This window comes from Hippocampus guttulatus, chromosome 6, assembly GCF_054856545.1.
Source record: "Hippocampus guttulatus isolate MCC_2025c chromosome 6, RoL_Hgut_1.0, whole genome shotgun sequence".
Classification (NCBI taxonomy): domain Eukaryota; kingdom Metazoa; phylum Chordata; class Actinopteri; order Syngnathiformes; family Syngnathidae; genus Hippocampus; species Hippocampus guttulatus.
Window position 1 is genome coordinate 8,940,467 of NC_141266.1, and position 21,697 is coordinate 8,962,163.

The 21,697-nt window shown below is 42.4% G+C and overlaps 1 protein-coding gene across 2 annotated transcripts in view; it reads left to right on the forward strand.

Moving 5' to 3' along the window:
- Window positions 1–21,697, forward strand: part of vps13b (vacuolar protein sorting 13 homolog B) — a 343,076-nt gene that overhangs the window by 308,825 nt on the left and 12,554 nt on the right. For both annotated transcript variants that reach the window (XM_086112801.1, XM_086112800.1), the window contains exons 47-61: window positions 3,604–3,759; window positions 5,526–5,792; window positions 7,539–7,622; window positions 8,403–8,578; window positions 11,133–11,303; window positions 13,161–13,368; window positions 13,458–13,646; window positions 14,312–14,458; window positions 15,371–15,660; window positions 16,009–16,136; window positions 16,234–16,430; window positions 17,784–17,902; window positions 18,313–18,763; window positions 19,477–19,632; window positions 19,722–19,950. In XM_086112801.1, the coding sequence (XP_085968927.1) occupies window positions 3,604–3,759; window positions 5,526–5,792; window positions 7,539–7,622; window positions 8,403–8,578; window positions 11,133–11,303; window positions 13,161–13,368; window positions 13,458–13,646; window positions 14,312–14,458; window positions 15,371–15,660; window positions 16,009–16,136; window positions 16,234–16,430; window positions 17,784–17,902; window positions 18,313–18,763; window positions 19,477–19,632; window positions 19,722–19,950 (2,968 nt within the window). The remainder of the gene's footprint in view (window positions 1–3,603; window positions 3,760–5,525; window positions 5,793–7,538; window positions 7,623–8,402; window positions 8,579–11,132; window positions 11,304–13,160; window positions 13,369–13,457; window positions 13,647–14,311; window positions 14,459–15,370; window positions 15,661–16,008; window positions 16,137–16,233; window positions 16,431–17,783; window positions 17,903–18,312; window positions 18,764–19,476; window positions 19,633–19,721; window positions 19,951–21,697) is intronic.

The following is a 21,697-nucleotide window of genomic DNA, read 5'->3' on the forward strand; positions in this document are numbered from 1 at the left end:
TTCTCAACTACTGTTGAGGTTGCCCTCCAGGAAGGCATCAAACTCACTCAGATCAGCTCAGGGGCTCAGCCCCGTTTATGCACCCCATGACTCTGACATCTTTCCATGAAAACGGGCATGAGAGGGCCTTGAGAACCTCAAACTTTGGCCAGGGTAAAAATAATTCAGGGTTGAATTGTATACTACACTTGACTGTACTACCCAAATTTTCATGTAGCTGTCAATCGCAATGCTCTTGGCTCACTGGCCTTATTGTTACTCTTGCGTTGGCATAATTTCCTAGCCAACAGTGTCAACTTTTGTCACATCAACAAAATACTATGTCCACATTAACATTATGTTACCAAAAAAATAAAGAAATAAAAATCGTACAACAATGATGCTCTCCCTTGGTAGGATTCTCCTTTTATTAAAAGTGAGTGCAAGGTCTGGCTCAATTCCTGGGCTAAAAGCCACCACATCTGGCAGCTTGTCTTTTTTTTTTTTTTTTTTTTTCTGTGTCGCAAAAGTTGGAGAAGTCAGAGAGAGGCAAAACAGCTTTGTATTTTTCATTCTTCTTGTCTTACGTGTTCAATTGGTGTTAGTGATGTTTTCTTGTTTTTCATTGCTCGAGTCAGAGCTGCGATGACTTAGACGTAGTCGCCGTTTGAAGTTTGAGGAGAGACACTGTTATGACGTCCGTCTCGAAGGTCAAGTTGAGCCACAAGCGTGATAACGTGCACGGAGAATAGGGAGGGGCGACGGGGTTAAAGGAGAGAAAAGTGTTGAAATAACAAAACAGTCCTCACATATGGTGCTGAGGCACAGCATAGACTTCCAGTAAGTGCACTACCAAACAATTTGGACCGTAATTGAGTTCAGTCCAGTCCTTCTCAACGACTCACTAAGACTGAAACGAATACTAAGAATGTAAAGCAGGCTTTTAAGTTGACTGCAACTTAAAAGGTTTCCCTTTCATACCAGGCAGCTTACAAAGCGGCTCAAACTTGAAGGTACTTTATTCTAATGCGTGTGCTGCCTTAGGGGATTATATGGTAGTTCTCCACCCCGAGGCTTAACCATAACTTCCACCACCTGGTAGTTTACACCACTTTGCCACTTTCCCTGTGATCAAGCCCACAGGGAAGGCGATCCTAGAAATTATGTCACTTCCACTCACCCAAAAGGAAGTCGAGACAGTCTCAAATAAAGTGAATTCAGGCTTTGATTAAGAATGTTGTTGTAAAAAAATCTGCCTTCAAACACTGCGCAGCGATTGCAGTGGAGGGAAACATAGAAGGTCTTGACCAGGGCTTCCCACATGCTCTCTGACCCGCGGGGAAAAAAAAGAAATTGCCTAAAAGCTCAGAACATTAATGTGTAAATCTTTAAAACTAGTTCAAAACCACTCAAGGTTTTGTGTATATTGAAGCCAGCCACTATGTGTTTTCCTTTTTGTTTTCTGTCAGTCCCCACCACTTTTTACCTTTCTGGCATTGTGCCTCTTGTTCTGTGACTGAGGCAAGTGCAAGTTGTGTTGGCAGCAACACTAACGTAGCGTTCACTCGGGTGGAATGTCAGCCTCGTAGCCTCCAGAGGTGGAGAGGCTTTTAGATCTAGCACGTGTATTTCTTGATTCGGCTCCTGTGTTGTGACTATCACTTCATGACAACACCGCATTATTTGACACAAGCTCTCATCATGTCACGCGCAGAATAAAAATGTGGGCAGTCACTGAATGACCTTCTGATAGCACACACGTGCGCTGTGCAGGAATGACCTGGTCAGTAGCGATAAACTACGGTAATACAGTATGTGCTTTGCTATGCTGCAAATCAAGCAAAATGACGCTTCCTGGCTAAAATCACATCATTCCACTGTCTGAAATGAAACATTTTAGAAATACAAGTTTGTCAAAGAAAGCCAGCCGAAATCACGTGTGTACAGTGATGTTTTTTAAACAGTTTTTATCGTTTTTGTGCATGCAAATACTTTTTTGTTTTCTACTTTCTCTTTTTCATCATTTTTGCTGCTATAAATTGCGAGTTTCTCCATTGTGAGACAAATAAGGGGTTTCTCCTTCTTCTATTACAGTGGTTCTGAACCTTGTTTGAGGTACTGAACCCAACCAGTATATATGCACATTCATTGAACCCTTCATTAGTGAATATATATATATATTTTTTTTACAAATTCAAGACATGAAAAATGCAATTATTAAAAACCGAAAAAAGTAAACACAAGTAGTATATGTATAAACTATACGTTTTATAATTGTGCACAAAATGAACCTGCCAGTGATGGCTAAGCGGGCATGTCATAATTGACCTGTTGAGTCGGGTATGTGTTAACCTCCATGGCAGATCCCCTGAACCCCTGAGACTGATTCACCGAACCACTAGGGTTCGATCGAACCAAAGTTAAGAACCAGTGGTCTACTTGTAGCCTACGTGTGCACATTTTGAGCATGGCGTCTCTGATCCACTGGATAAAGGACACTTTGATTCTCTCCTCTTTCATCTCAAACTGCTTCAAACAACAAAGCGTGTGACGGAAAAGTGTTTAGGACTGCACGACTGTCCGTGTTTTATGTTGTGTTTATTATTTTACTTTATGTTAACTGTTTTGTTAAGCGCTTTGTTACAGCTGCCGCTGTTGTGAAAGCGCTATATAAATCAGCATGTATTGTATTGCATTCATAAATGCAATACAGAGAGAAAATATCATTGGAATTGCAATTTCAATAGATGAGAGACTTGCTGAGGTGATTTTGAAAAGGAGTGCCTATGTTATAGTAACGTGATCGAACAAAGTGTGTTTTCATTCAATATTTTCCTGTAAACCACTTTTTGATAGTGCCTGCTAAAATGCATGGCTTTGATCAGACAGTGACAGAAGCAGTACAGTTGGTGTACTCACCAACCACTCGGGTACATCTTTACAATCTCGTTGTATTAAAAAGGATTCCTTCGCAAAGGGAATCGTCCCGTTTTGACAGGCAACTATGCATTTCCAGCTGTAGTGAAGAACATCACTGAATCATAGAAAGAGGTTTTGATGGGCTCGCTGTTAAGTCTGCAAACACAGTATTGAGTTGACATCCTCATCAATATTGCCGTATTGTGACCCACGGTTCAAGGAATTGTATCGAAGACAGTTGGAAAATGTTATCCAATGTCAATTTGCTCACCATCTGCTTATTGTCCTCCCGCCGCTGTGTGTTTACAGTAATGCACACATGCGGGTGTACTCCAGCTTGAAGTGACGGGCATGAAGCTGAAATGGTTGAGGGCCAAACTGTCCCTCTCCTGTTTCGACGTGTGCAGAACAGACTCGTCCGCATCCATCACGCATGCAGCCACAATTAGCTTCCACATCAGCTGTTTTCCACCACTCGGTTTATTGTGTGTGCTTCCTTCGATTTTTATACAGCAGCAGGCCTGTTCTGCACCAGTAAACAGGAACTTTGTGTTTGTCCCCCTACCAAATACTTTTAAACAAAGAATCCTGTTGTTTATGTGCCTTTTGCTTAGCAATAAATAAAGAGCTAGGCGACTACCCTCTGATGTTAAGTGTGCCTCTGTCTTTGTTTTCATGTGTTTTCATCTCTGTTCCATGCTGCAGCTGCTCCACATCTGCATCGAAGGCTGGGGTAACTGGCGCTGGTCTGAGGCTTTCAGTGTGGACAATGTGGGGACCCTGCTCAGGACCATTGAGTACAAAGGCCGCACCGCCTCACTCATCATCAAGGTGGTGCAGCTTAATGGTGTCCAGAAACAGGTACTGTCCACGTCGGGATTCCTATACAGTGACAAGAACGTGACAAATGACTATTGTTCATAACCCCCCCCCCACCCCCTCTTGATTTATGACCTGTATTTAAAAATAAAAAAAAGATTTGGTTAGACAATCTGTCAATTAAAAATAAATCTACATTGTTAATGTAGTTTGTAGTCAATATGTACTTTTTAATGCAAGTAAAATGACGTTAAATAGGCAGCATAGAGTCTGAAAAAGGTTCCCTTCAAGAATACAGCTCCATCCATACAACTATTGTTCTGACCTTCTAAAACGAGACCATCTGAAACATGAACGGAGCTACGATTTAGAAATATTTGCATAGCATAGCATTCATATTTCAATACAAAATCGAACAAGAAATGGTAATGACAAAACAAAATGCAGGGGAATGCTATGCAATGTTATATGTAACAACGGCCTTTTTTATTTTTATAGCAGACTGTACTGTTCCTTTGCCTTACATTTAGAACTCTTAATATCACTAAGTGTCAAGGAGGCCGTTTATTTTTTATCATTGGTCTTGGTTGTCTGTGCTACTGAGTTGACCTTTTTATTTTTGATTTGTACCAATAGAAGAAACATGGAATATCCTGTGCCCACTTTGTCCACATCACAGGCAATCACAAACCAGGAACCATCTGTATTTGCATTTTTACACGAACAGTCATGTTTCCACAAATATAAAACAGAATCACTAGATTTTGAAAAAGGCAACATGTCATCAAACTGTAGTGATGACACATACACATGTTGACAGTGTCATTGACCCAACATCTTTCCCTCTTGTCCTCCAGACAGAACCGAGTAGTCGCTGACAATTAGCATAATCCCGCAGGCTACATCCATTTTTTTTCCATTGGCTCAAATGCCGTTCCAATACAACTCACAACACTCAACCTCAGCGGGAGTCTCTTTTTCACAATAATCCTCCACCATAAATTGTATCAAAGAAGTTTCCCCACTTCTCTTTAAGACACTATGTAGGTCAGAGCAGGGTATTAAATGGCATGTGGTGCCTGTTAACAGACTCTAACCGACCCTTGTAAAGTCCACATAAAATCGAAAAAATAATGGTAATAATCTTGTGGCCCCTTAAAAAAATGACCACCCCTGATTAATCTACACTGTGTCATCATTTTCCCCACAAAGGCAAATTATATCTCTTTCACTGGCACAGGGATTACAGTCAATTCAAGTTTGAAATGATTGGTCATGAAAGGCTAGAGGCGAGGTATATACGGTACCCCTTTACCAGTCAAGTACCTTGCCAGCCAATCGCAGGGCGCATGTTTTTGGAATGCGCGAGGAAGCCGGAGTACCCCGAGAAAACCCAGGCAAGCACGGGGAGAATGTGCAAACTGCAAACAGGAAGGCCAGTTTGAACCCCCCCCCCCCCCCTCCTACTTTATGGGTTGACAAAGTGTCAGAAAGATATTTTTTGTATTACCGGTTCACAAGGTGGGGGCGGGGGGGTACATTTTACTCTCCATTTTTGGGGGGGAGCAGAATTATGATTAAAAAAGGCAAAAAAAACAAAAACTTGGCTGCAGGTTGATTCTGGAGCACCTCTTGAGAATGTCTTCAGCTGATTATTTGCGTATAATTCTTGACATGATTCGCAGAAGGTGGTTATCAATCAAGGTGTATGAGTTGGTACTGATCCAAATTGGGATCTTTCAGCCTCACAGGGTCTACCTGTGCTGCAGCAATCTTGCCATTATTTGCACCTGTTTTTCCCTCTGCAGGTGATCATCTGTGGACGGCAGGTCATGTGCAGCTATCTAACTGAGGATATTGAGCTGCGGTTGGTGCAGCACTATGTTGGCCCTGATGCTCAGACGGTCGTCAGAGAACACTATGACTGCCTGGAGGCAGGGACGAAGTTGCCTTCCTATATTCTGGAAGATGCAGAACTGACAGAGTTGTGTGTGAGGGCCCGAGGAGATGATGACTGGTCCCAGGATGTGCAGCTCGAGAGGAAGGACAAGGGCACCAGCAGCTCTGTTGTACAGGTAAACTGGCTTAACTGCTGGAATTTGAAAGTCATCATGAGAAGGGAACCTTGAAGGTTAAACCTCAGATTAGTTCAGACTTTGAAACAAGTAGCAAAAAAGGTCGATTTAAAGTAGAAAAGTTCTTTCAAAATCTTGCCATCATTTTTACCATATGGCTTTTAATAGTGAAATAATCTCCCTTCTCAGTCTTGCACTATTCTTCTCTTGAATAAATTCAGACAGGTCCTTATTTTGAGCTTGGTGTCACAAAAAAGCCACATGGGAAGAGAAAAAAAAAACATGCCCTTGGATAGTCTGAACCGAGTTCCAGTGAAATTGAGTGTCGCATTATATTCCGTCTATTTTGTTCCTATAAATACACCAGTACTTTCATGTTTAATCTTGAAGCAAATGTTGCCACCAGTCTTCTTTCTTTTCATCCTCACCAAAGTCCAGCCCTAACTGAATTGGCTGTTTGAAAGCAAGTTCCAAGTAACTGCCGATTTAAACATTTTACCTGACTCTACAATTGTTCGTAACTAAGGTAGTACCGTCAAAGGTACTTTTGTCTGCTTCACCATAAGCTTTCGTGGCCTGGAGACACACCAGAAGCCCTTTGGCCTCGAAGAACGTCTCAAATTCCCCTACAGCAAACTTACATTTTGAATGGACCATCAGGCGCAGAAATCGACACCTACCGTTACCTGGTACATACCGTCTATAAACACAATCAAATTGCATTGATTAGTTTACTGCTCCATTCATGACGATGGAAGAATGTGCAAGGCAGGCAAACAGATAACCACCAGTATCATATCTTCATCTTTACGCCCAGTTTTTGCTGTTGCGTTGGACCACCAACTGCGGGAATAGCTTCTGGGTGGCCGCTGTGGCACATCGCCTGAGAACAAACTGTCATCGTCCCCAGCAAAATGTGTTCCATTTTTGTAGTCTGTTACACAAAGATGTCAAGAGGCCGAAAATACAGTTTATGCTCACTCATAACATCACTCACTCTAAACAGGAAACATTAGCTGATATGTGGGCACGAGCAGATGCTTCAAAGACACTTTCACGCCACCGAATGAGCACCAGATGATCTTTGCCTCACTGACATTGCCAATCTGATTCTGAGTTAACTTGTTCTCAGCGTAGTCTTTGTCTTTCTATTGTTTGGATATTTTATTTGTCTCTTCCTGCTCTGACTCCACGCCAGCCTCTGCTGCTATCGCCTCTGTACAAATCAGATATTCATTCAGCATTCCGTACTGTCAAGTATGAATGTTTGCTTTAGCGCTTTGTTTTTTTTTTTTTTTGGCTCTTTTGCCCACATGCTGACTACCTTGACTATGTTGTACTTAACTCCCTTATTTTTTTGCTTCATCCTCTGGCAACCTGCTCGTGTTGCATTTCCATCCTTCGTCCCACATACTGTATTTTCCAAGTCTCTACTGTCTAATTTTTGGCTGTTAAGCACTGATGATCTTTCCCATGGTTTGACTCCGTTCATTCCAACAAGTTTCGTTTCATTTTGTACTCCTGGTCTGTCTATCGATTCCGCTAATGAAAGTTGAATTTCTTAACCACTACTTGAAATGTGCGTCGGCATCCCAGTGTTTAGATTGTGTGGGTTACGGACACACACATATGTTGCTCATCCAAGAAACGAAGTACGACAATCTAGATAACTGATGTCTGCTGAGTCCAATACACTCGAGACTAGAATAGAGTTTGACCCACTAAAAAGATTTTGCTTTCTTTCAGGTTCCATGTTCTGGTTGTTCTTTGCTCTTTGTCTGGTGTAATCTCATCACGATTGAGCCGGATTCCCACATGCAGCAAAGAGTGGTGAGTGTCCTAGATTCCTACTTCAATTGTTTTGTTTTTCGACATTGTGATGGAAAATTGAGTGGCTATCTCATATCTTAATGTGATTGTCCAAAAGTGTGTGTATTGTCATTCAGCCTTTTATAAACTTCTTTCAGAGGCGCAATCCAGTTTCTGTATGCGCAATCAGATAATCAAAACCACAAACACGCAACCAGTGACCTAATGTCGTGGCTTTCCTGCCTGTGGCTCTCGCTGTCAAATATTATTATTATTATATGTCCATTGCTGGCGGCATAAAAAATGCAGCCATCATTTTAGAGTAATAGAATACAATACAATACAATGAAAAGTTAACATTTTGTGAGCAACCTTTGCACATACTACCTAAAACAAAAGATATTTGCATTTCTCTTCACGATTCTAATCAGTATTGTATTAGTTATATTACATGCTGGGGTTTTTTAATTCGCAATGCATGAACGCGTCTTCATGAGACTCGTTTTCTATTGCTTAAAGTTGTGGGGCTGTTTTGTGTCTATTTCTATTTTTATCCTATTCTTAGCACTTTGTGAAAGCAAGTAAAGTAAGACAGTCATTGCATAACCAGCATTTTTTTTACTGTGAATATGCCAGTAAACCTCTTGAATTATGACATTCAAAACAACTGCTTAAGTGGCTGATATCTGTTTCAGTCAGACCTGTCCGGGGAGATTTTTCCTTGAATTAAAAGTATATATACATACAGTATATAGTTTGAATGATGCACAGTACTGTCTCCATATTGATTTCCTCATTCAGGTTGTTTTTAGTCCACTGTTTGTCATGAGGAGCCACTTGCCAGACCCAGTAATCATCCACATAGAGAAGCGAAGTCTTGGACTGAGAGAGAGCCAGCTGGTTCTCGGACAAGGCCACCAGGAGCCCCTGTTCAACACTGAAGCAGACCTCACACATCACCTCACTTTTCAGGCCAGGTAAATAGTATAACTTCTAAATACTAATGGCTAAAACCCATACAGCATCAACCTTCATAATATTAGGCACGGCGATAGAGACATTCATCTTGTTCCTTGTCATTGTGGCAGATCAGTAGTGTTGTGAACGGTCATTATTCATTCATTCATTAGCCGTAATTGAAATGTTGTTGCAAAGGACAGTCTGACTCTTTTTCTGGCTCGTTATACGCTTCGATCTAGTGCAGTTGGGAGAGACACTTGAGACCCCCCCCCCCCCCCCACCCCCCATTTTAGTTTCTGTTAGCCAACATTAGCTCACAATCCAGGGAGATCCAATCACCATTTCAGGGCAGGAAGTGAGCTTTGCAGCAGAAACCCAACCTCAATTCCAACATGTCAGGTCTCACCATAATTGGCCCTAATTTACATCGAGGCGCTAACAGAGAGCAGGTTTTTGGTCCCACCTTGGCTCTGTGTGTGTTTTAGTGGAAGATAGGATGGACAGTAAGTATCCGCTCGTGTTGATGTGGATATCCAGGACCTGTCTGTGGTAGAACAGGCCAGTTAGTTATGTATGAGTATGCGTCAGGTGAGGTGTGACCGTCATCGCTTCAGCGTGGACGGTCACCACTGTCTGGCACACTCACTGAGTTTCTTTGTGGCTGTGGTTGTGTGTGTGTGTGTGTGTGCACGTGCGTGTGCCTAAGTGTTTGTCCACTTGCTCAAAACATCCTGTAAGACACTGTTTACAGCTTAACATTGAAGTTTCTTCTGGAATGAAATATAATATCATTTGCATCAGCATGTGCCCTAAAATAATTGACCATGTATCTGTAATTCACCTGAAGGAAACATAGTATGTAATAACATCGCTGGATAACATCATCATCGTACCTCGTGTGTCATGTCACGCATGTATAAATGTCAGTTGCTTTGACTTTCGGTAACATTGGTGTTTATGCGTCAGTGTGGGTGGCCCCTTGGGAAATTACTACCAGATGTATACAGTGTATGGTAGCTACTCCTACCGTATTTGTCATCTGTGCATGAATAAACTGTCGTATTTTGAGAAGGAACCGAGGGAAGTTCATTCTTATGCTAGCAACTATGGTAGCAACTGATTGAGTGTAATTGACTCCCCTGAGAAAGTTTTGTTGGGGGTTTGGAGTTGATATCTGGTCACAAGTTTGTTTTGATTAGAGCTGCCTTAAAAGAACCACAGTAATAGTGAGTGGACTATCCGAGGTATATTTAGCTGCCGCTGTTGCAGATAAGTCTCAAAAAGATTCAACAAACGTTTCAGTGTCTTGTCCTTCTGAGTTGCAACCATAATGATCCGTGCATTTACAGTGTCCCCTGAATAAACGGTCTCACCACACGCTTCCATTCTCCTTCCCCTGGTAGCCCAACTCAATCCATGCCTCATCCCTTTCCAGACTCACAAATACACTCGACAGAAACCTCAAGTGGGAATGTACCTTTGCGCGTGCACGCACGCACATGTGCACGCATGTAAAACTCATGGATGGATTCAATTTTCAGTGTTCGGTGGTCAACGGTTCATCTTCCCTTCCTGTAATTACACATAGTTGCGGGTTATAATGGAGAGTGCTGCGGGTGCAACACAAGAGAGACAGACAGGTCTTAAACATAACCACCATGTCCTGATCAGGTCATCTAGGCAACCACAATAGAAAACCGAGGCTTACAGTCTGAAGTCTCTTCAAGTTTAACCCCCCCCAGGAAGTGTTTTGAATGAAAACCTTCCTGTCACCACCTTGTCCTTCTCATCGTTCTTGTCCCAGATTCGTAAAACGTTAACCCTTCAGTTCTTTTTTCGAGCAGCATGGATGCAATTCATTAACAACCGTAATTCATTAGGCAGGCATCTTTACCCGATACGATCACTGCCGGTCTACGTGTGCTTCGTGGACTTGGAGCATGCGTTTGACTGTGTACCCCGGGGGATCTTGTGGAGGGTGCTCCAGGAGTATGGAGTATCAAATACCCTAATACGGGCAGGTTTGATTCATGCACGACCTGTGACACACTTTGGTCCACATTGCCCACAGTTAGTCGGATTCGTTTCCAGTGAAGGTTGGACTTCGCCAAGACTGCCCTTTGTCACAGATTTCGCTTTATATTCTGAAGCGCCTGATAGTGCGGAAAATATGGTAGTTTTTTTTAACTTGGATTAAGAAGCATTTACATTGTATTGGTTTGTTTTGAATCTTAATTCATTCATGTGATTCACTCTATAATATACTGTATAATAAAGGATACCTGCAAATCGTGGTAATGTATTATACACAGTGTACAAGTACAGAGAAAAAAAACCCCTGCTGTTTAAGGGTGTATTTATGGGAGTCGTGTTATTCGTGGGAAAATACAGTATGTATTCCGTTCAGATTTGTCTGTGAGCAGTTTCAACTTTCATTGAACCTTCTGTTTGAATTTAGTGTACACTTTATGGGCAAACTCTTGTGTGTTTAGGTCATATCGGCTGACTGTGGGTGCCAGCTTGCTAGAAGAACCCGTAGACCTCATTTTATGCTTTTGTCGTCATTTTCAGTGAGGATAAGGACACTTCCCACTGTGCCGTGCCCATCTCCACAAGCCTCATCAAACAGATACTGGACAAGAATGGCGATGAGGACAACCTGGAGCGCATCCTTGGTGATTTTTATGGTCAAAAAGCATTCACTGAGTCATCATGGCCCTACGTCTCCAAAGACACTGACAGGTATGCCAACTTAGTATCTCCCTCTTCAATGCCCTGTTGACATCTTAGTTGCCTGGTTATGCAGCAATACAATACATACAAAAAAAATGTTGATGAATTATTTTTACACTTCAACAGCTTCACTATCATCAGACAAATATATTCAGTTGAAAAACTGGTGAAATTTACTGTATATGTATAGAATGACCTCTGAATGGTGAACAATGGTTGTCATGTTACACTTGGTGACATTTGAGGATCACTTGGACCCCACAAATTTTTAGATGTTTGCAAAATACGAAATACCTGCAGCGGAACTGAGCGCCCTTCAAATCTTGCTGACTCACACACAATACTACGCTACTAAGAAAAAAAAATCCATCTATTTCATTGTACGTGTATTACGAATACAACTGGACGCCATGCTTGACACATAGCTTACTCAGTCATTGTAGAATAATCAAAGACCGGTGTTGTTGTTTTTCATAGTTACCAGTGTATTTTACAGTGAACCCATTGAACTGCCAGTTCAACTTACTAAACCCGTTGCGGTGGAAGTATACAATAAATGACAGAAGGATAACATGCGAAGCCGTAACGGAATTTTTTTTCCGCCGAGCGTGGGATTCGATTAAACAGTGTTGTTTTGCAATGCCATTTTGCCAGTTTATTGGTAACAAGTGTTTTGCAAAGTGACACATTTGAATGGTTTAAAGGGCTCTTAATTACATGGGCGTGTTGGCATGTCACGAAAAGGAAGTGGTCGCGACAGCTGTAAAGTACGTTCACACAAACGACAGCACAAATCTCAGTAAGATTGTTCATATTATCTCTGCCGTATGTAGTCAATATTGTAAGCAGTGAAATCTAGTGATTAATTGCAAAGGGAAAAAAATATTGATGCTGAAAATGGGACAGCGTTTGGAACATGTCATGGCATTGTAATTCTTTGAATATTTTTTTCTTTCTCCTCATGGGGCCCTGCAGTGATCCACAAGCCAAACATTTGGCTGACCTCCACTGCAAGGCCAGTGTATCAATTAAACCTGCACATGCAAAAAAAAAAAAAAAAAAGACACTACTGTATAAAATAAAGGTCAATCACACTGGAAGTATGGAGCTAACTTTAGCGGAAAAGACTTGGTGCTTTTTCTCAGGGCTCTTTACGATTCACATCGATTTGATATTGTGTGTTTCCCATGTTTGTCATCTACTGTGTACCTGTTTGCATCTCAAAACTTGTATAGTAACTTTCTCTGTTGGTGTACCATTTGTTGTTAATCGTGTCAGCGTGGTAATGGCCTGTGTGATAATTGTCTGTTTCTTCACACCCCACTTGAATGACTGCTTGGGGCGGTCTTACTGCTCATCTTAAAAAGTGTAAAACGTAGCAAGTGGACAGGGGAACTGTCCCCTTTAGTTTTGGTATTGACGTTAATTGTTTCGTTCACAAACTAAACTGACAGTGACATTTGTTAATCGAAACTGCATTACACAGCGTTGTTTGTCTCTTATGTGTTTGTCCTTATTGTTTTTGTGTCTGTGGGGAGAAGTCAAAGAGTCATGGTGCTGCGGCTTACCCAATTCAGCACTGTATTGGCACGCTTGTGTCATCTGGCTAAGCTCACTGCAGAGAACAAGCCATTAATGTTGCCAGTATTACAGGTTCCCTTACAGTCACTCATGCTGAAACCACGCATATCCATTTATTAGTACGTGGAACAATATTAATGCCCACATGTTCCTTGTCTTTCCCGGATCACTGTCTGCTTCTATTTATCGAATTATGTCTAACTACTCATTAGCTGCCGTAGTAAAATGAAATTGATGTGGCTGGAGTGAATTGAAATGCTGTACTTCCACTACTGCCTCTAACAGGTCAGTACCAGAGCCCCTTGCCCAGTGGGATAGTCCCATGCAAGTAAAGTTATCGTGCTGGAAATCGGGCCTGAGCACCTTGCTGGTGGAGTTGCTGCCTTGGGCCCTGTTGGCTAATCACTCCCAGTGGGATCTTTGGCTTTTTGAGGGAGAGACCATTGTGCTCCAGATACCAGCCGGCAAGGTTATAGTCCCACCCAACTTCAAGGTACACAGGGATCCGCAGTATGCACTTTTTAGTCGAAATGGACAGCCGTGTCTTTTCATTTCAAGCTGTCATTTGTGGCTCTGATATAGGAAGCTTTCCAAATCGGCGTCTACTGGGCTCAAACAAACACTGTCCACAAGTCTACAGCCATGAAACTCGTCCATGATCTAACCTCACCTCGATGGAAGGAGGGGACAGATTCAGAGGTGATAACCTTGGACGAGGAAGGATATGTAGAGGCTAACATCACCCTGGGAGCTGTCCCTGGGAGACAGAAGGTGAAGGACCTGATTACTGGCTATCATACCAACATGAATGTATGAATTGATAAAGTCTGTCACTGATCATTTGCAATGCTGAAAGTCTTTGGCAATTAACATGCATTGATAAACCTGAAAGGCTGAAGGAAAAATACATTGACCAGACCCTTACTTAGGTACAGCTATATACAGCTTAAGAATTGGGAAAATACCTTCAAAATCCTGCCTGACTTTTTTAAAAATTGTTTATTCACTGTGTTACATTATAGTTAAAGTGGGTAAGCAATATGCAGGGACTGTCATCACCTTGCAATGCAGTTCTATGCAAGTGGAAGTTTCACCTCTGATTAACATATTGTCAAATTCTGATCAAACAATCAAAACCATTATTACCCTCACCTAAGTTAGTCAGTCAGTCAGCCAGCCAGCTGCCACTCAAAGGACTGCCTTGTTATTGGGTGGATCATTAATTTTCAGTCAAATAGGTCTGACATTTTAAGGACAGTTCAGCCCTGGTGCCCCATTTATCGTTCGATTATTCAGGTGAACTGGCTGTTCAGTGCTGTCTCAATACAAAACATATCTGCATTGAATGCCATACTAAAAACAAGCAAATCAATGTTTACATTTATGAAGCATTCCATCGCTAATATTTCTGTCTGTTTCTGTCATTTCATCCTTAGCTATGTCAGTTCTGTGTGTCTTCCACGGTGAAACATGGCATCCAGATTCTCCAGATAGAGGACAGAACAATCCTTGTCAACAGCACTCCTTACACAATACACTACAGGCCTCTGCTGACTGACCACAGGCTGGCAAGTGACAACCAGGTAATGAGCTTGAACGTGGTTCTGTACCTCAACATGGGAAATTACATTTTCTAAATACAAAATCAACACACTGAAGGCAGCAAAACAGAAAGTCATTTGATGTCGGGGGGAGGACGACGACTCAATTCATATGATGCTTTGACGTAAGAGCAAAGTTCATGCAAGGCCAAAATGTGTTTGCGTATGGCGCTGCTTTAGGTCTGTCCTGTCCGACTAGAGCTTTGCACGTACAGTAAATACACTGTGCACATGACTCATCCACACCCAGTCACGACCACACAAATGGATTAGAAGGACGCAGCAAGCCATTTTCCATCTGATCATTTTGCTCCCCCTCTCTCTTCTTCCACTCTTCTCACCATGAGTCAACGGCACTTTGTACGGGTATTAGACTAACATCCAGAATTGGATGCAGGTTTCCCTTCTCGCTTTCATCTGCTGCTTGTCCCCAAAGAGACCAACAATGTAGTGATGTCATTTTACAAGCTTTCAGATCTCCTTAAAGTACAATCCCAAAGTGTGCCAGTTGCCACGAAAGTACCTACTAAAATCCTAAAAACAAATGCCTTACGTGTAACAACAAAGTGGGTGCAAATGTTGAAAGCATTACAGAACAGTATTGCGTGTTCCTCATCTCTTGAGGTATCAGTGGCTTTTAAATGAGCCCAAGGCTTCTCAGCTACCAAATTAACACAAAGCGCAGTTGGAAAAAGATAAAATAAATGATAATGAGGTTTGAACACAACCATATCTGCCCCCCTCGCCCCACTCCAGACACATCCACACATCCTGCACAGTATTCTCATCCAGTTCTCAGGGGATTTTTTTTCCATGTTTCTCGACTTTCCATGTCACTTCTGTTGCACTGATTTTGATGATAGACAAATGTAGTTCAAGTTGTTCTTTGCACAGGCCTGTGACGTACCAGAGACGACGACAGCATTCAACTTGGCTCCCTCTGAGCCGTCATCCCCGAGCAAACCTTGCTCTCTGCCATGCTGGGATCATCTTCAAACCAGCAATCAGGGAAAAATGGAGTTCCCCTTGCCAGTGAAAAGCATGCTTTTCAGTTCATTATCAAGGCCTGATGCCAGACATGGGCCTACAGCATGGAGCCTCCCCGCACTCATCCGACCAGACTTCCTTCGGCAGAGCGTGTCGGTTCCTGGTGAAACAAGCTCTGGGGGTGGCCCGATCAGCAGGTGGGTTCGCTGTATCGCAGACTCTGTGGCAGCAACAGTCAATTTAGAGCGGGGTACGAGAGCATGCTGGCACAGGACTAAAAGAAAGGAGGAGCTGAGCAGTTTGTAGCTTGCTAAGCAACAGTAATGGAATGAAGGAGGAAACTCCCTCTGCAGTTCCTGAGCTTGTTTGGATCCATCTCAGCGTGTCCCATATTTTCCCATGAATTTTACCATTTCATCAGACTCGCTAGTTTTCCTTCTGTCGCAGCTCTGTCGACGAATGTTTCTATGATCGATTTGGTGGGGCTACAAGAGGCTGTGATTATATTTGTCACAGATTTGTTTATTTATATTTGTATTTTCCAGGGCCATAGTCTTGACGTACCAGGAGCACCTCGGAGTGACATACATTACTCTAAATGAGGATCCTTGCCCTCCCATGTTGGTCCACAACAAATGTCCTATCCAACTTTTGCTTAAGGAGAATGTCAAAGGTGAGAAGGAAAGAGTCTGTGTGACTCTTCCCATCCCCTCATCTCCTCTTTGAATTGCAGAGATATGACTACAATGTTTTAACATCATCTTTTACAGAGACTCCAAGGACTGAAGTGTACTGTTGTCTTCTTCCTGCAAATAGCTCTGTGCACCATGAGCTCTACCATCACTTTTCTAGTTTCCCCGACTGCAGGCAGAGAGAAGCACTGCCCACACTCTTGCTAAAAACCACAGCAGATGTTGGCAGCACAGACTGGACCGACCCTATTGACATCAATTGCCCGGGTACTCAGGTAAAATGTTCCTCACACGAAATTACCAAATTCTAGATATATGGATTTGTTCTTCTTACAATTTTCTTTTCTTTTTTTTTGGGTTTCATCTGAACAAATTAGACCGTCACGAGGTACTTGGTAATGATGATGAACGATGACAGAATGCAAGGCTGCTGATAACGTGCATATACAGAAATATGTGTTAAAGGGTTAATACTTTCAGTTTTGATTGACATTGTTAGGGAGCGATTAGTGTAACAATCTGATCTTTTTTTTTTTCATTTCTAGTTTAGAACTGTTCTGAGATCTTAATAGTTTAGATTTGCACATCTAACCAAAATATTAGACACAACAGACTCTGTATGGTACAGTACAGTTCCACGCCACTGAAAACTATAACCACAATGATCAAAACGTTATTTAATTCATACCTCTTGGAGAGTGTCGATCCAAAACTTAGCATTATTATCCTTGTAAAAGCAGACTATTTGATACAGTTCTGGATTTGGGTATCATTCAACCGTGCAAGTGGTCACACACTCAAATTATACAGTAGAAGAGGATCTAAATGACCATTCAAATGTTTTGAAGTTAGTCTGAGCAGTCTGATCAGCTGGTCAGGGAATAGAGTAGCCAGGAAAGTATGTAATGTTTAGTGTTGTGTCTAGCCAGCCACAGGTTCGGGTTGAGGCTGCGGCCGTGCATCTCTTGTTACTGTGAGGTCCTCATCTGACCTCTGTGGTACGGGTTAGGGGTCAAAGTTCAGGCTTGTTATGACTGCTGAGTGAAGTGTTCAGTGGGCTCTTCGTCTTGTCACATGAGGAGTTGATCATGTTGATCTGGGAGCGTTGGAGGCTAAAATCTGACACATGCATGTTTGAGCACACATCTGTCAAAAGAATGTTGGGGGTAGCTATGAATCTGATAGTTCTTTCCATAGGTGAAAATCTGTTTATTTTCTTAACTTTTATGCTGATCATGAGTACTATTAAAGGGGAAGTCAACCCAAAAACGTTCTTAACAGTATTGTGTTCTATGGGCCTTCGCGAGTCTAAATGCGGCTTTGTCATTAATATTGTGTTTGTGGAATATGGGTGAAACAGCTAAATTCACCCGTTTTTATCCATGTCAGGGGGCGGCCATTTTGCCACTTTCTGTCAACAGAAAATAACATCACAGTTCCTCAGGGCTCAGGTAACGAGCAATCACGGGTCACCTGTTTTCTGAAGCTTAGCCATATTATCCACAAATGCAATATGAATCAGAATGCTGTGTTTAGACGAGTGGAGCTTCATAGAACATATTTTTGGAAAGGAAACTTTCGGGTTTACTTCCCCATTAACTCTGTTTTCTTTTGTAAATGTTGCTCAGGTGGTGTTCCTGCCAGGTTTTGGTTGTCTCTACATTGATGTGGGATATGAGAGAGGCACCTTGGTTCTTTCTCTTTCACCAGAGGGCGGTGTCGATTCTGTAACCAACCAGCACAGCAGGTATGTATGCACAGACACTTGCTTAGTCCAAGGTTATTCTTTCAACTAGTATATTTATATGACCCAAAAAGACCCAGGTGGCCTCCATTTGCAGTTCCTATGCGGAAATCATTCCTAGACGCGACATGCAAAGTGCCATCTTTTCCACCCCGGGGGAGGAATAAAAGCCTGTTAAAATGACGACGTGTTTCGGAACATGGCTCTTACAGCGTTATTCCATTACATCAACACCAAACATGATTAAAGTTTGAATAGCAGGAGATCTATGTGATTAATATCAGGTTAATGTGAGCAAATGACCTCAGACGATGTTTGTTATTATGCTTTGCGAGTAGGAAAGTCACTTCTCTTATGCTCTATAAACAATCTGAATGCTTTAATTAATCTGTGTATGAACTCCTTTTTTTCAGGTCGACCAAGCTGTCCTTAACTTTCCTTTTGAGTGAGGCCAGCGTAGTGTTGACTGATGACATCACCAGCCCCTCAGGTTCAGTGGAGCTGCTAAGACTCACACTGACCAACCTTTTCGTCAGACTGGCCCCAGCATCCACCTCGCTGCCCCCCGATGTGACCCTCGAGCCTGGGGCAGCTACGGAATCCATTTTTACTCTGATGCGTGACGCCTCACTGATCGAGGTTTACTGCTTGTGCCTACAAGTGGACAACCAGCTGTACAACCGTGCAAGCTTCCACTTCCCCGTGCTGCTGTGCCAGGAGCAGAGGGGAGTGGCCGAGCCCAGGAATCAGTGGAGTAACCATGACATTCCCACTGAGACTCCTGAACTCCTGGAGGAGTTTAAGCGTTCTTGTTTCCTCCAGCTGAGGCTAATCCTGGCTGCGGACAGATACACTCTGGATGAGGTTGGATTCAATTTTCAAAACTTTGTGAAGTCATGTGCTAATGCAGGGAGGGTATAGTGAACCCTTGCGTATTCACAGTTCGGCATTTGCAAATTCACCCATTCCGAGATTTATCCTTTATTTGCTGAAAAAATAGCTATTTGCTGTTTTTGTGCTCAGGCCAAAGCCATGTCTAATATCAAAAGCTTTCTTTGATGCCATCTGGTGGCAAGCAACGCTGTTGACCTGGGGAGAGGAGCTTTAGTTCGTCAGGTTATAGCCTTGTCAGCTAGAAATAAATGCTTTGCCGCCATCTTGTGGCAACTATTTGGTTACTACACACCATTTTGGGTGGCCGTCAGTTACAAGCAGATTTTTGCTCCTTGGTCCTTTATCCCCCAAGAATAGTTGGAATTCAGTGTACGCACATACCAACCATCGGACCAACTTTAAGAATTGTTCCTCCCTTGCGATCGAAATCCTCAAAGGCCCGATTCCCAGATAATAATAATAATAATGCTAATAATTTTATGAATAAAACATTTTATTCATAAGCGCCTTTCAAAACTCTAAGAGCAGGAATGTCTTTTTTTCCCCCTCTTGCCAGGTTTCTCACATTTAAAAAAATCATTTTAGATGTTAAAAATCAGTGTGTGTAGCCTGCTTTATTCGCTCTTGTCTAAAGTCGACCATTTCTCGTCTCAAAACTACCTTGCTTGTTGTGTCCTTCACAGGTCAACTTCCAGGTGCAGCCCGCTAGAGTGTACCTTGAAGATACATTTGTTTACTATGTTAAAACCCTGTTCCACACCTTCATCCCCGACTCTGCAATTGCCTCAGTGAAGCCACAGAAGTGTCAAGTAGAGTCAGCCCCCATCCTCCCTCAACAGGTGCATAAATCATAACAGTAGAGTCTGAATGAGCTAAGGCAATCTGGGCCAATAATGGAGCACTGTTGTGCTGTGTAAATGTCCTGTAGGTACTTCAATCAACACAGGCGCTGGTCCGGCCTGTGCGTCTGCACAGGCTGACTATTCAGCCAATCCACCTGCTGGTCAGCATCCATGCATCCCTCAAGCTCTACATTGCCTCAGACCACACTCCTCTCGCCTTCTCCCTGTTTGAGAGAGGGCCGCTCTGCACGACAGCCAGACAGCTGGTCCACGCTCTGGCGATGCATTATGCGGCTGGGACCCTCTTCAGAGCCGGTATGTCGTACTGCCATTATTGTTGTGTTCACAGCTGAGAAGCACAAATGTGTGAGACAAAGGAGCTTCAGTGATACGTTTAGCAGTTGTCATGACTGCCACCTACAGGACAAGAGCAGGACAGTACACTGTTGCTTATTTGAAGGGATACAGTACATATGTATGCCATTTGCAGTCAGTCGTAAAAGGTTTATATTTTGTCTCTAATTAATTTGATCACTTCACTATTTTAATGTACATTTCATAACTGGAAAACCAGTTTTAAAAATAATATAGCTGACCGTTATGTTCTTTGAACACTTCCCTAGCTAACCATCACGTGTGTAATTGCCAGAGTAGACTGCACAATGATATACATAAGGGCTGGGCGATAATTCAATATCCATATGTATTGCAACATGTGAGTGATATAGAAAATGCCTTTGATAAAATGTTCATTAGGAAAAAAAAATCTGAAAGCACACCCCAACTACAGCATTGTGCATGTAGTCGGCACCACGCGGCCGCCTCCAAACACGAAGAAGAAGCAGTTAAACCAACAATGAATAAGCCGTTAAACAAACGAGGATGAAGCAACCAAACCAACGACACAGTGATACGCTGTGCAATTCAGCATCTTTACTCGCATCCTTCCCAGTAATACCTGAACCCAGTGATCCCCAACCTTTTTTGTGGCACGGACCAGTTGAGACATGTACATGTTGTTTGCAGACCGGCAACCATTTTTTTCCCATTGCTTTTAAATTGCCAGTAGAGTAATTGAACATTTTATTAACATAGATGGGGTTTTTTTCATCCATTTAAATCTGTTGTTCTACTATCCCAAAAAAATGTAGAGAATAAAAAAAATAACATTGAAAAACTAAGAAATGGACCAATCAGAAATAATAATTAGGCCTTATTGTAAACATCATAATTTTTAAGCTATGATCCTACATACGGCGTTAGCATCAATGCTACTTATGTAAACGTGACTGATCAAAAAAATGATACGATTGATTGCTGCTTTTATCCGGTGGCTGCCGGCTAGTTATTAGCGACTAAACTGCTGATGTTTATGTGCAACGGCTGTGCAATCTGTTGGCTTTCTCATGCATTCCATTTTATCACTTGGGTGCGACTTGTTCAAATGATTCGACAGGTTTATTGTATTGCCTTTTTTTTTTTTAATGGCAAACCATTGCACAACAGCTTCCTCCTCCACATCGCTCCGGAGATACCGCAAAAGGAAGAACTTCTTTTGTCAAAATAGCTTCACCTTTGGAAGTCACAGATGCCCATCAGCTGCGCTTTTCAAAGTACATTTGGTCAATTTGTTCCTATGACTTTCTGTTTACTGCTTCGTCTTTCATTTATTATTCTATTCTGTTTATTATTATAATGCATTGCAAACCAATGTTAGAAGGGGGACTCCGATTGGCCAGACTCGCGCACATTTCCGTCACGTCGGATGGAGTAAATTCGCTCACAACTCGTAGGTCTGTCTCTGTGCGGCCCGGTCCCAAAGGAGCCGAGGCCCGGTACCGGTCCGCGGATCGGTCGTTGGGGACCCCCGCCTTAACTGACTCTTTCCCCCGTGTGTTGGAGGTGCTCATGTTAGTTCCAAGGCCCTTTCATGTCTTGAACACATATCCGCATTTCTTCAAATATATCTTTTCCTGTGGTTGTGTCATGCGGTGATTTATTAGTACCTAAAAGCGCCTCTGTAATGCACAAACCAGAGTCGACTCCACGGATAAAAATTGCC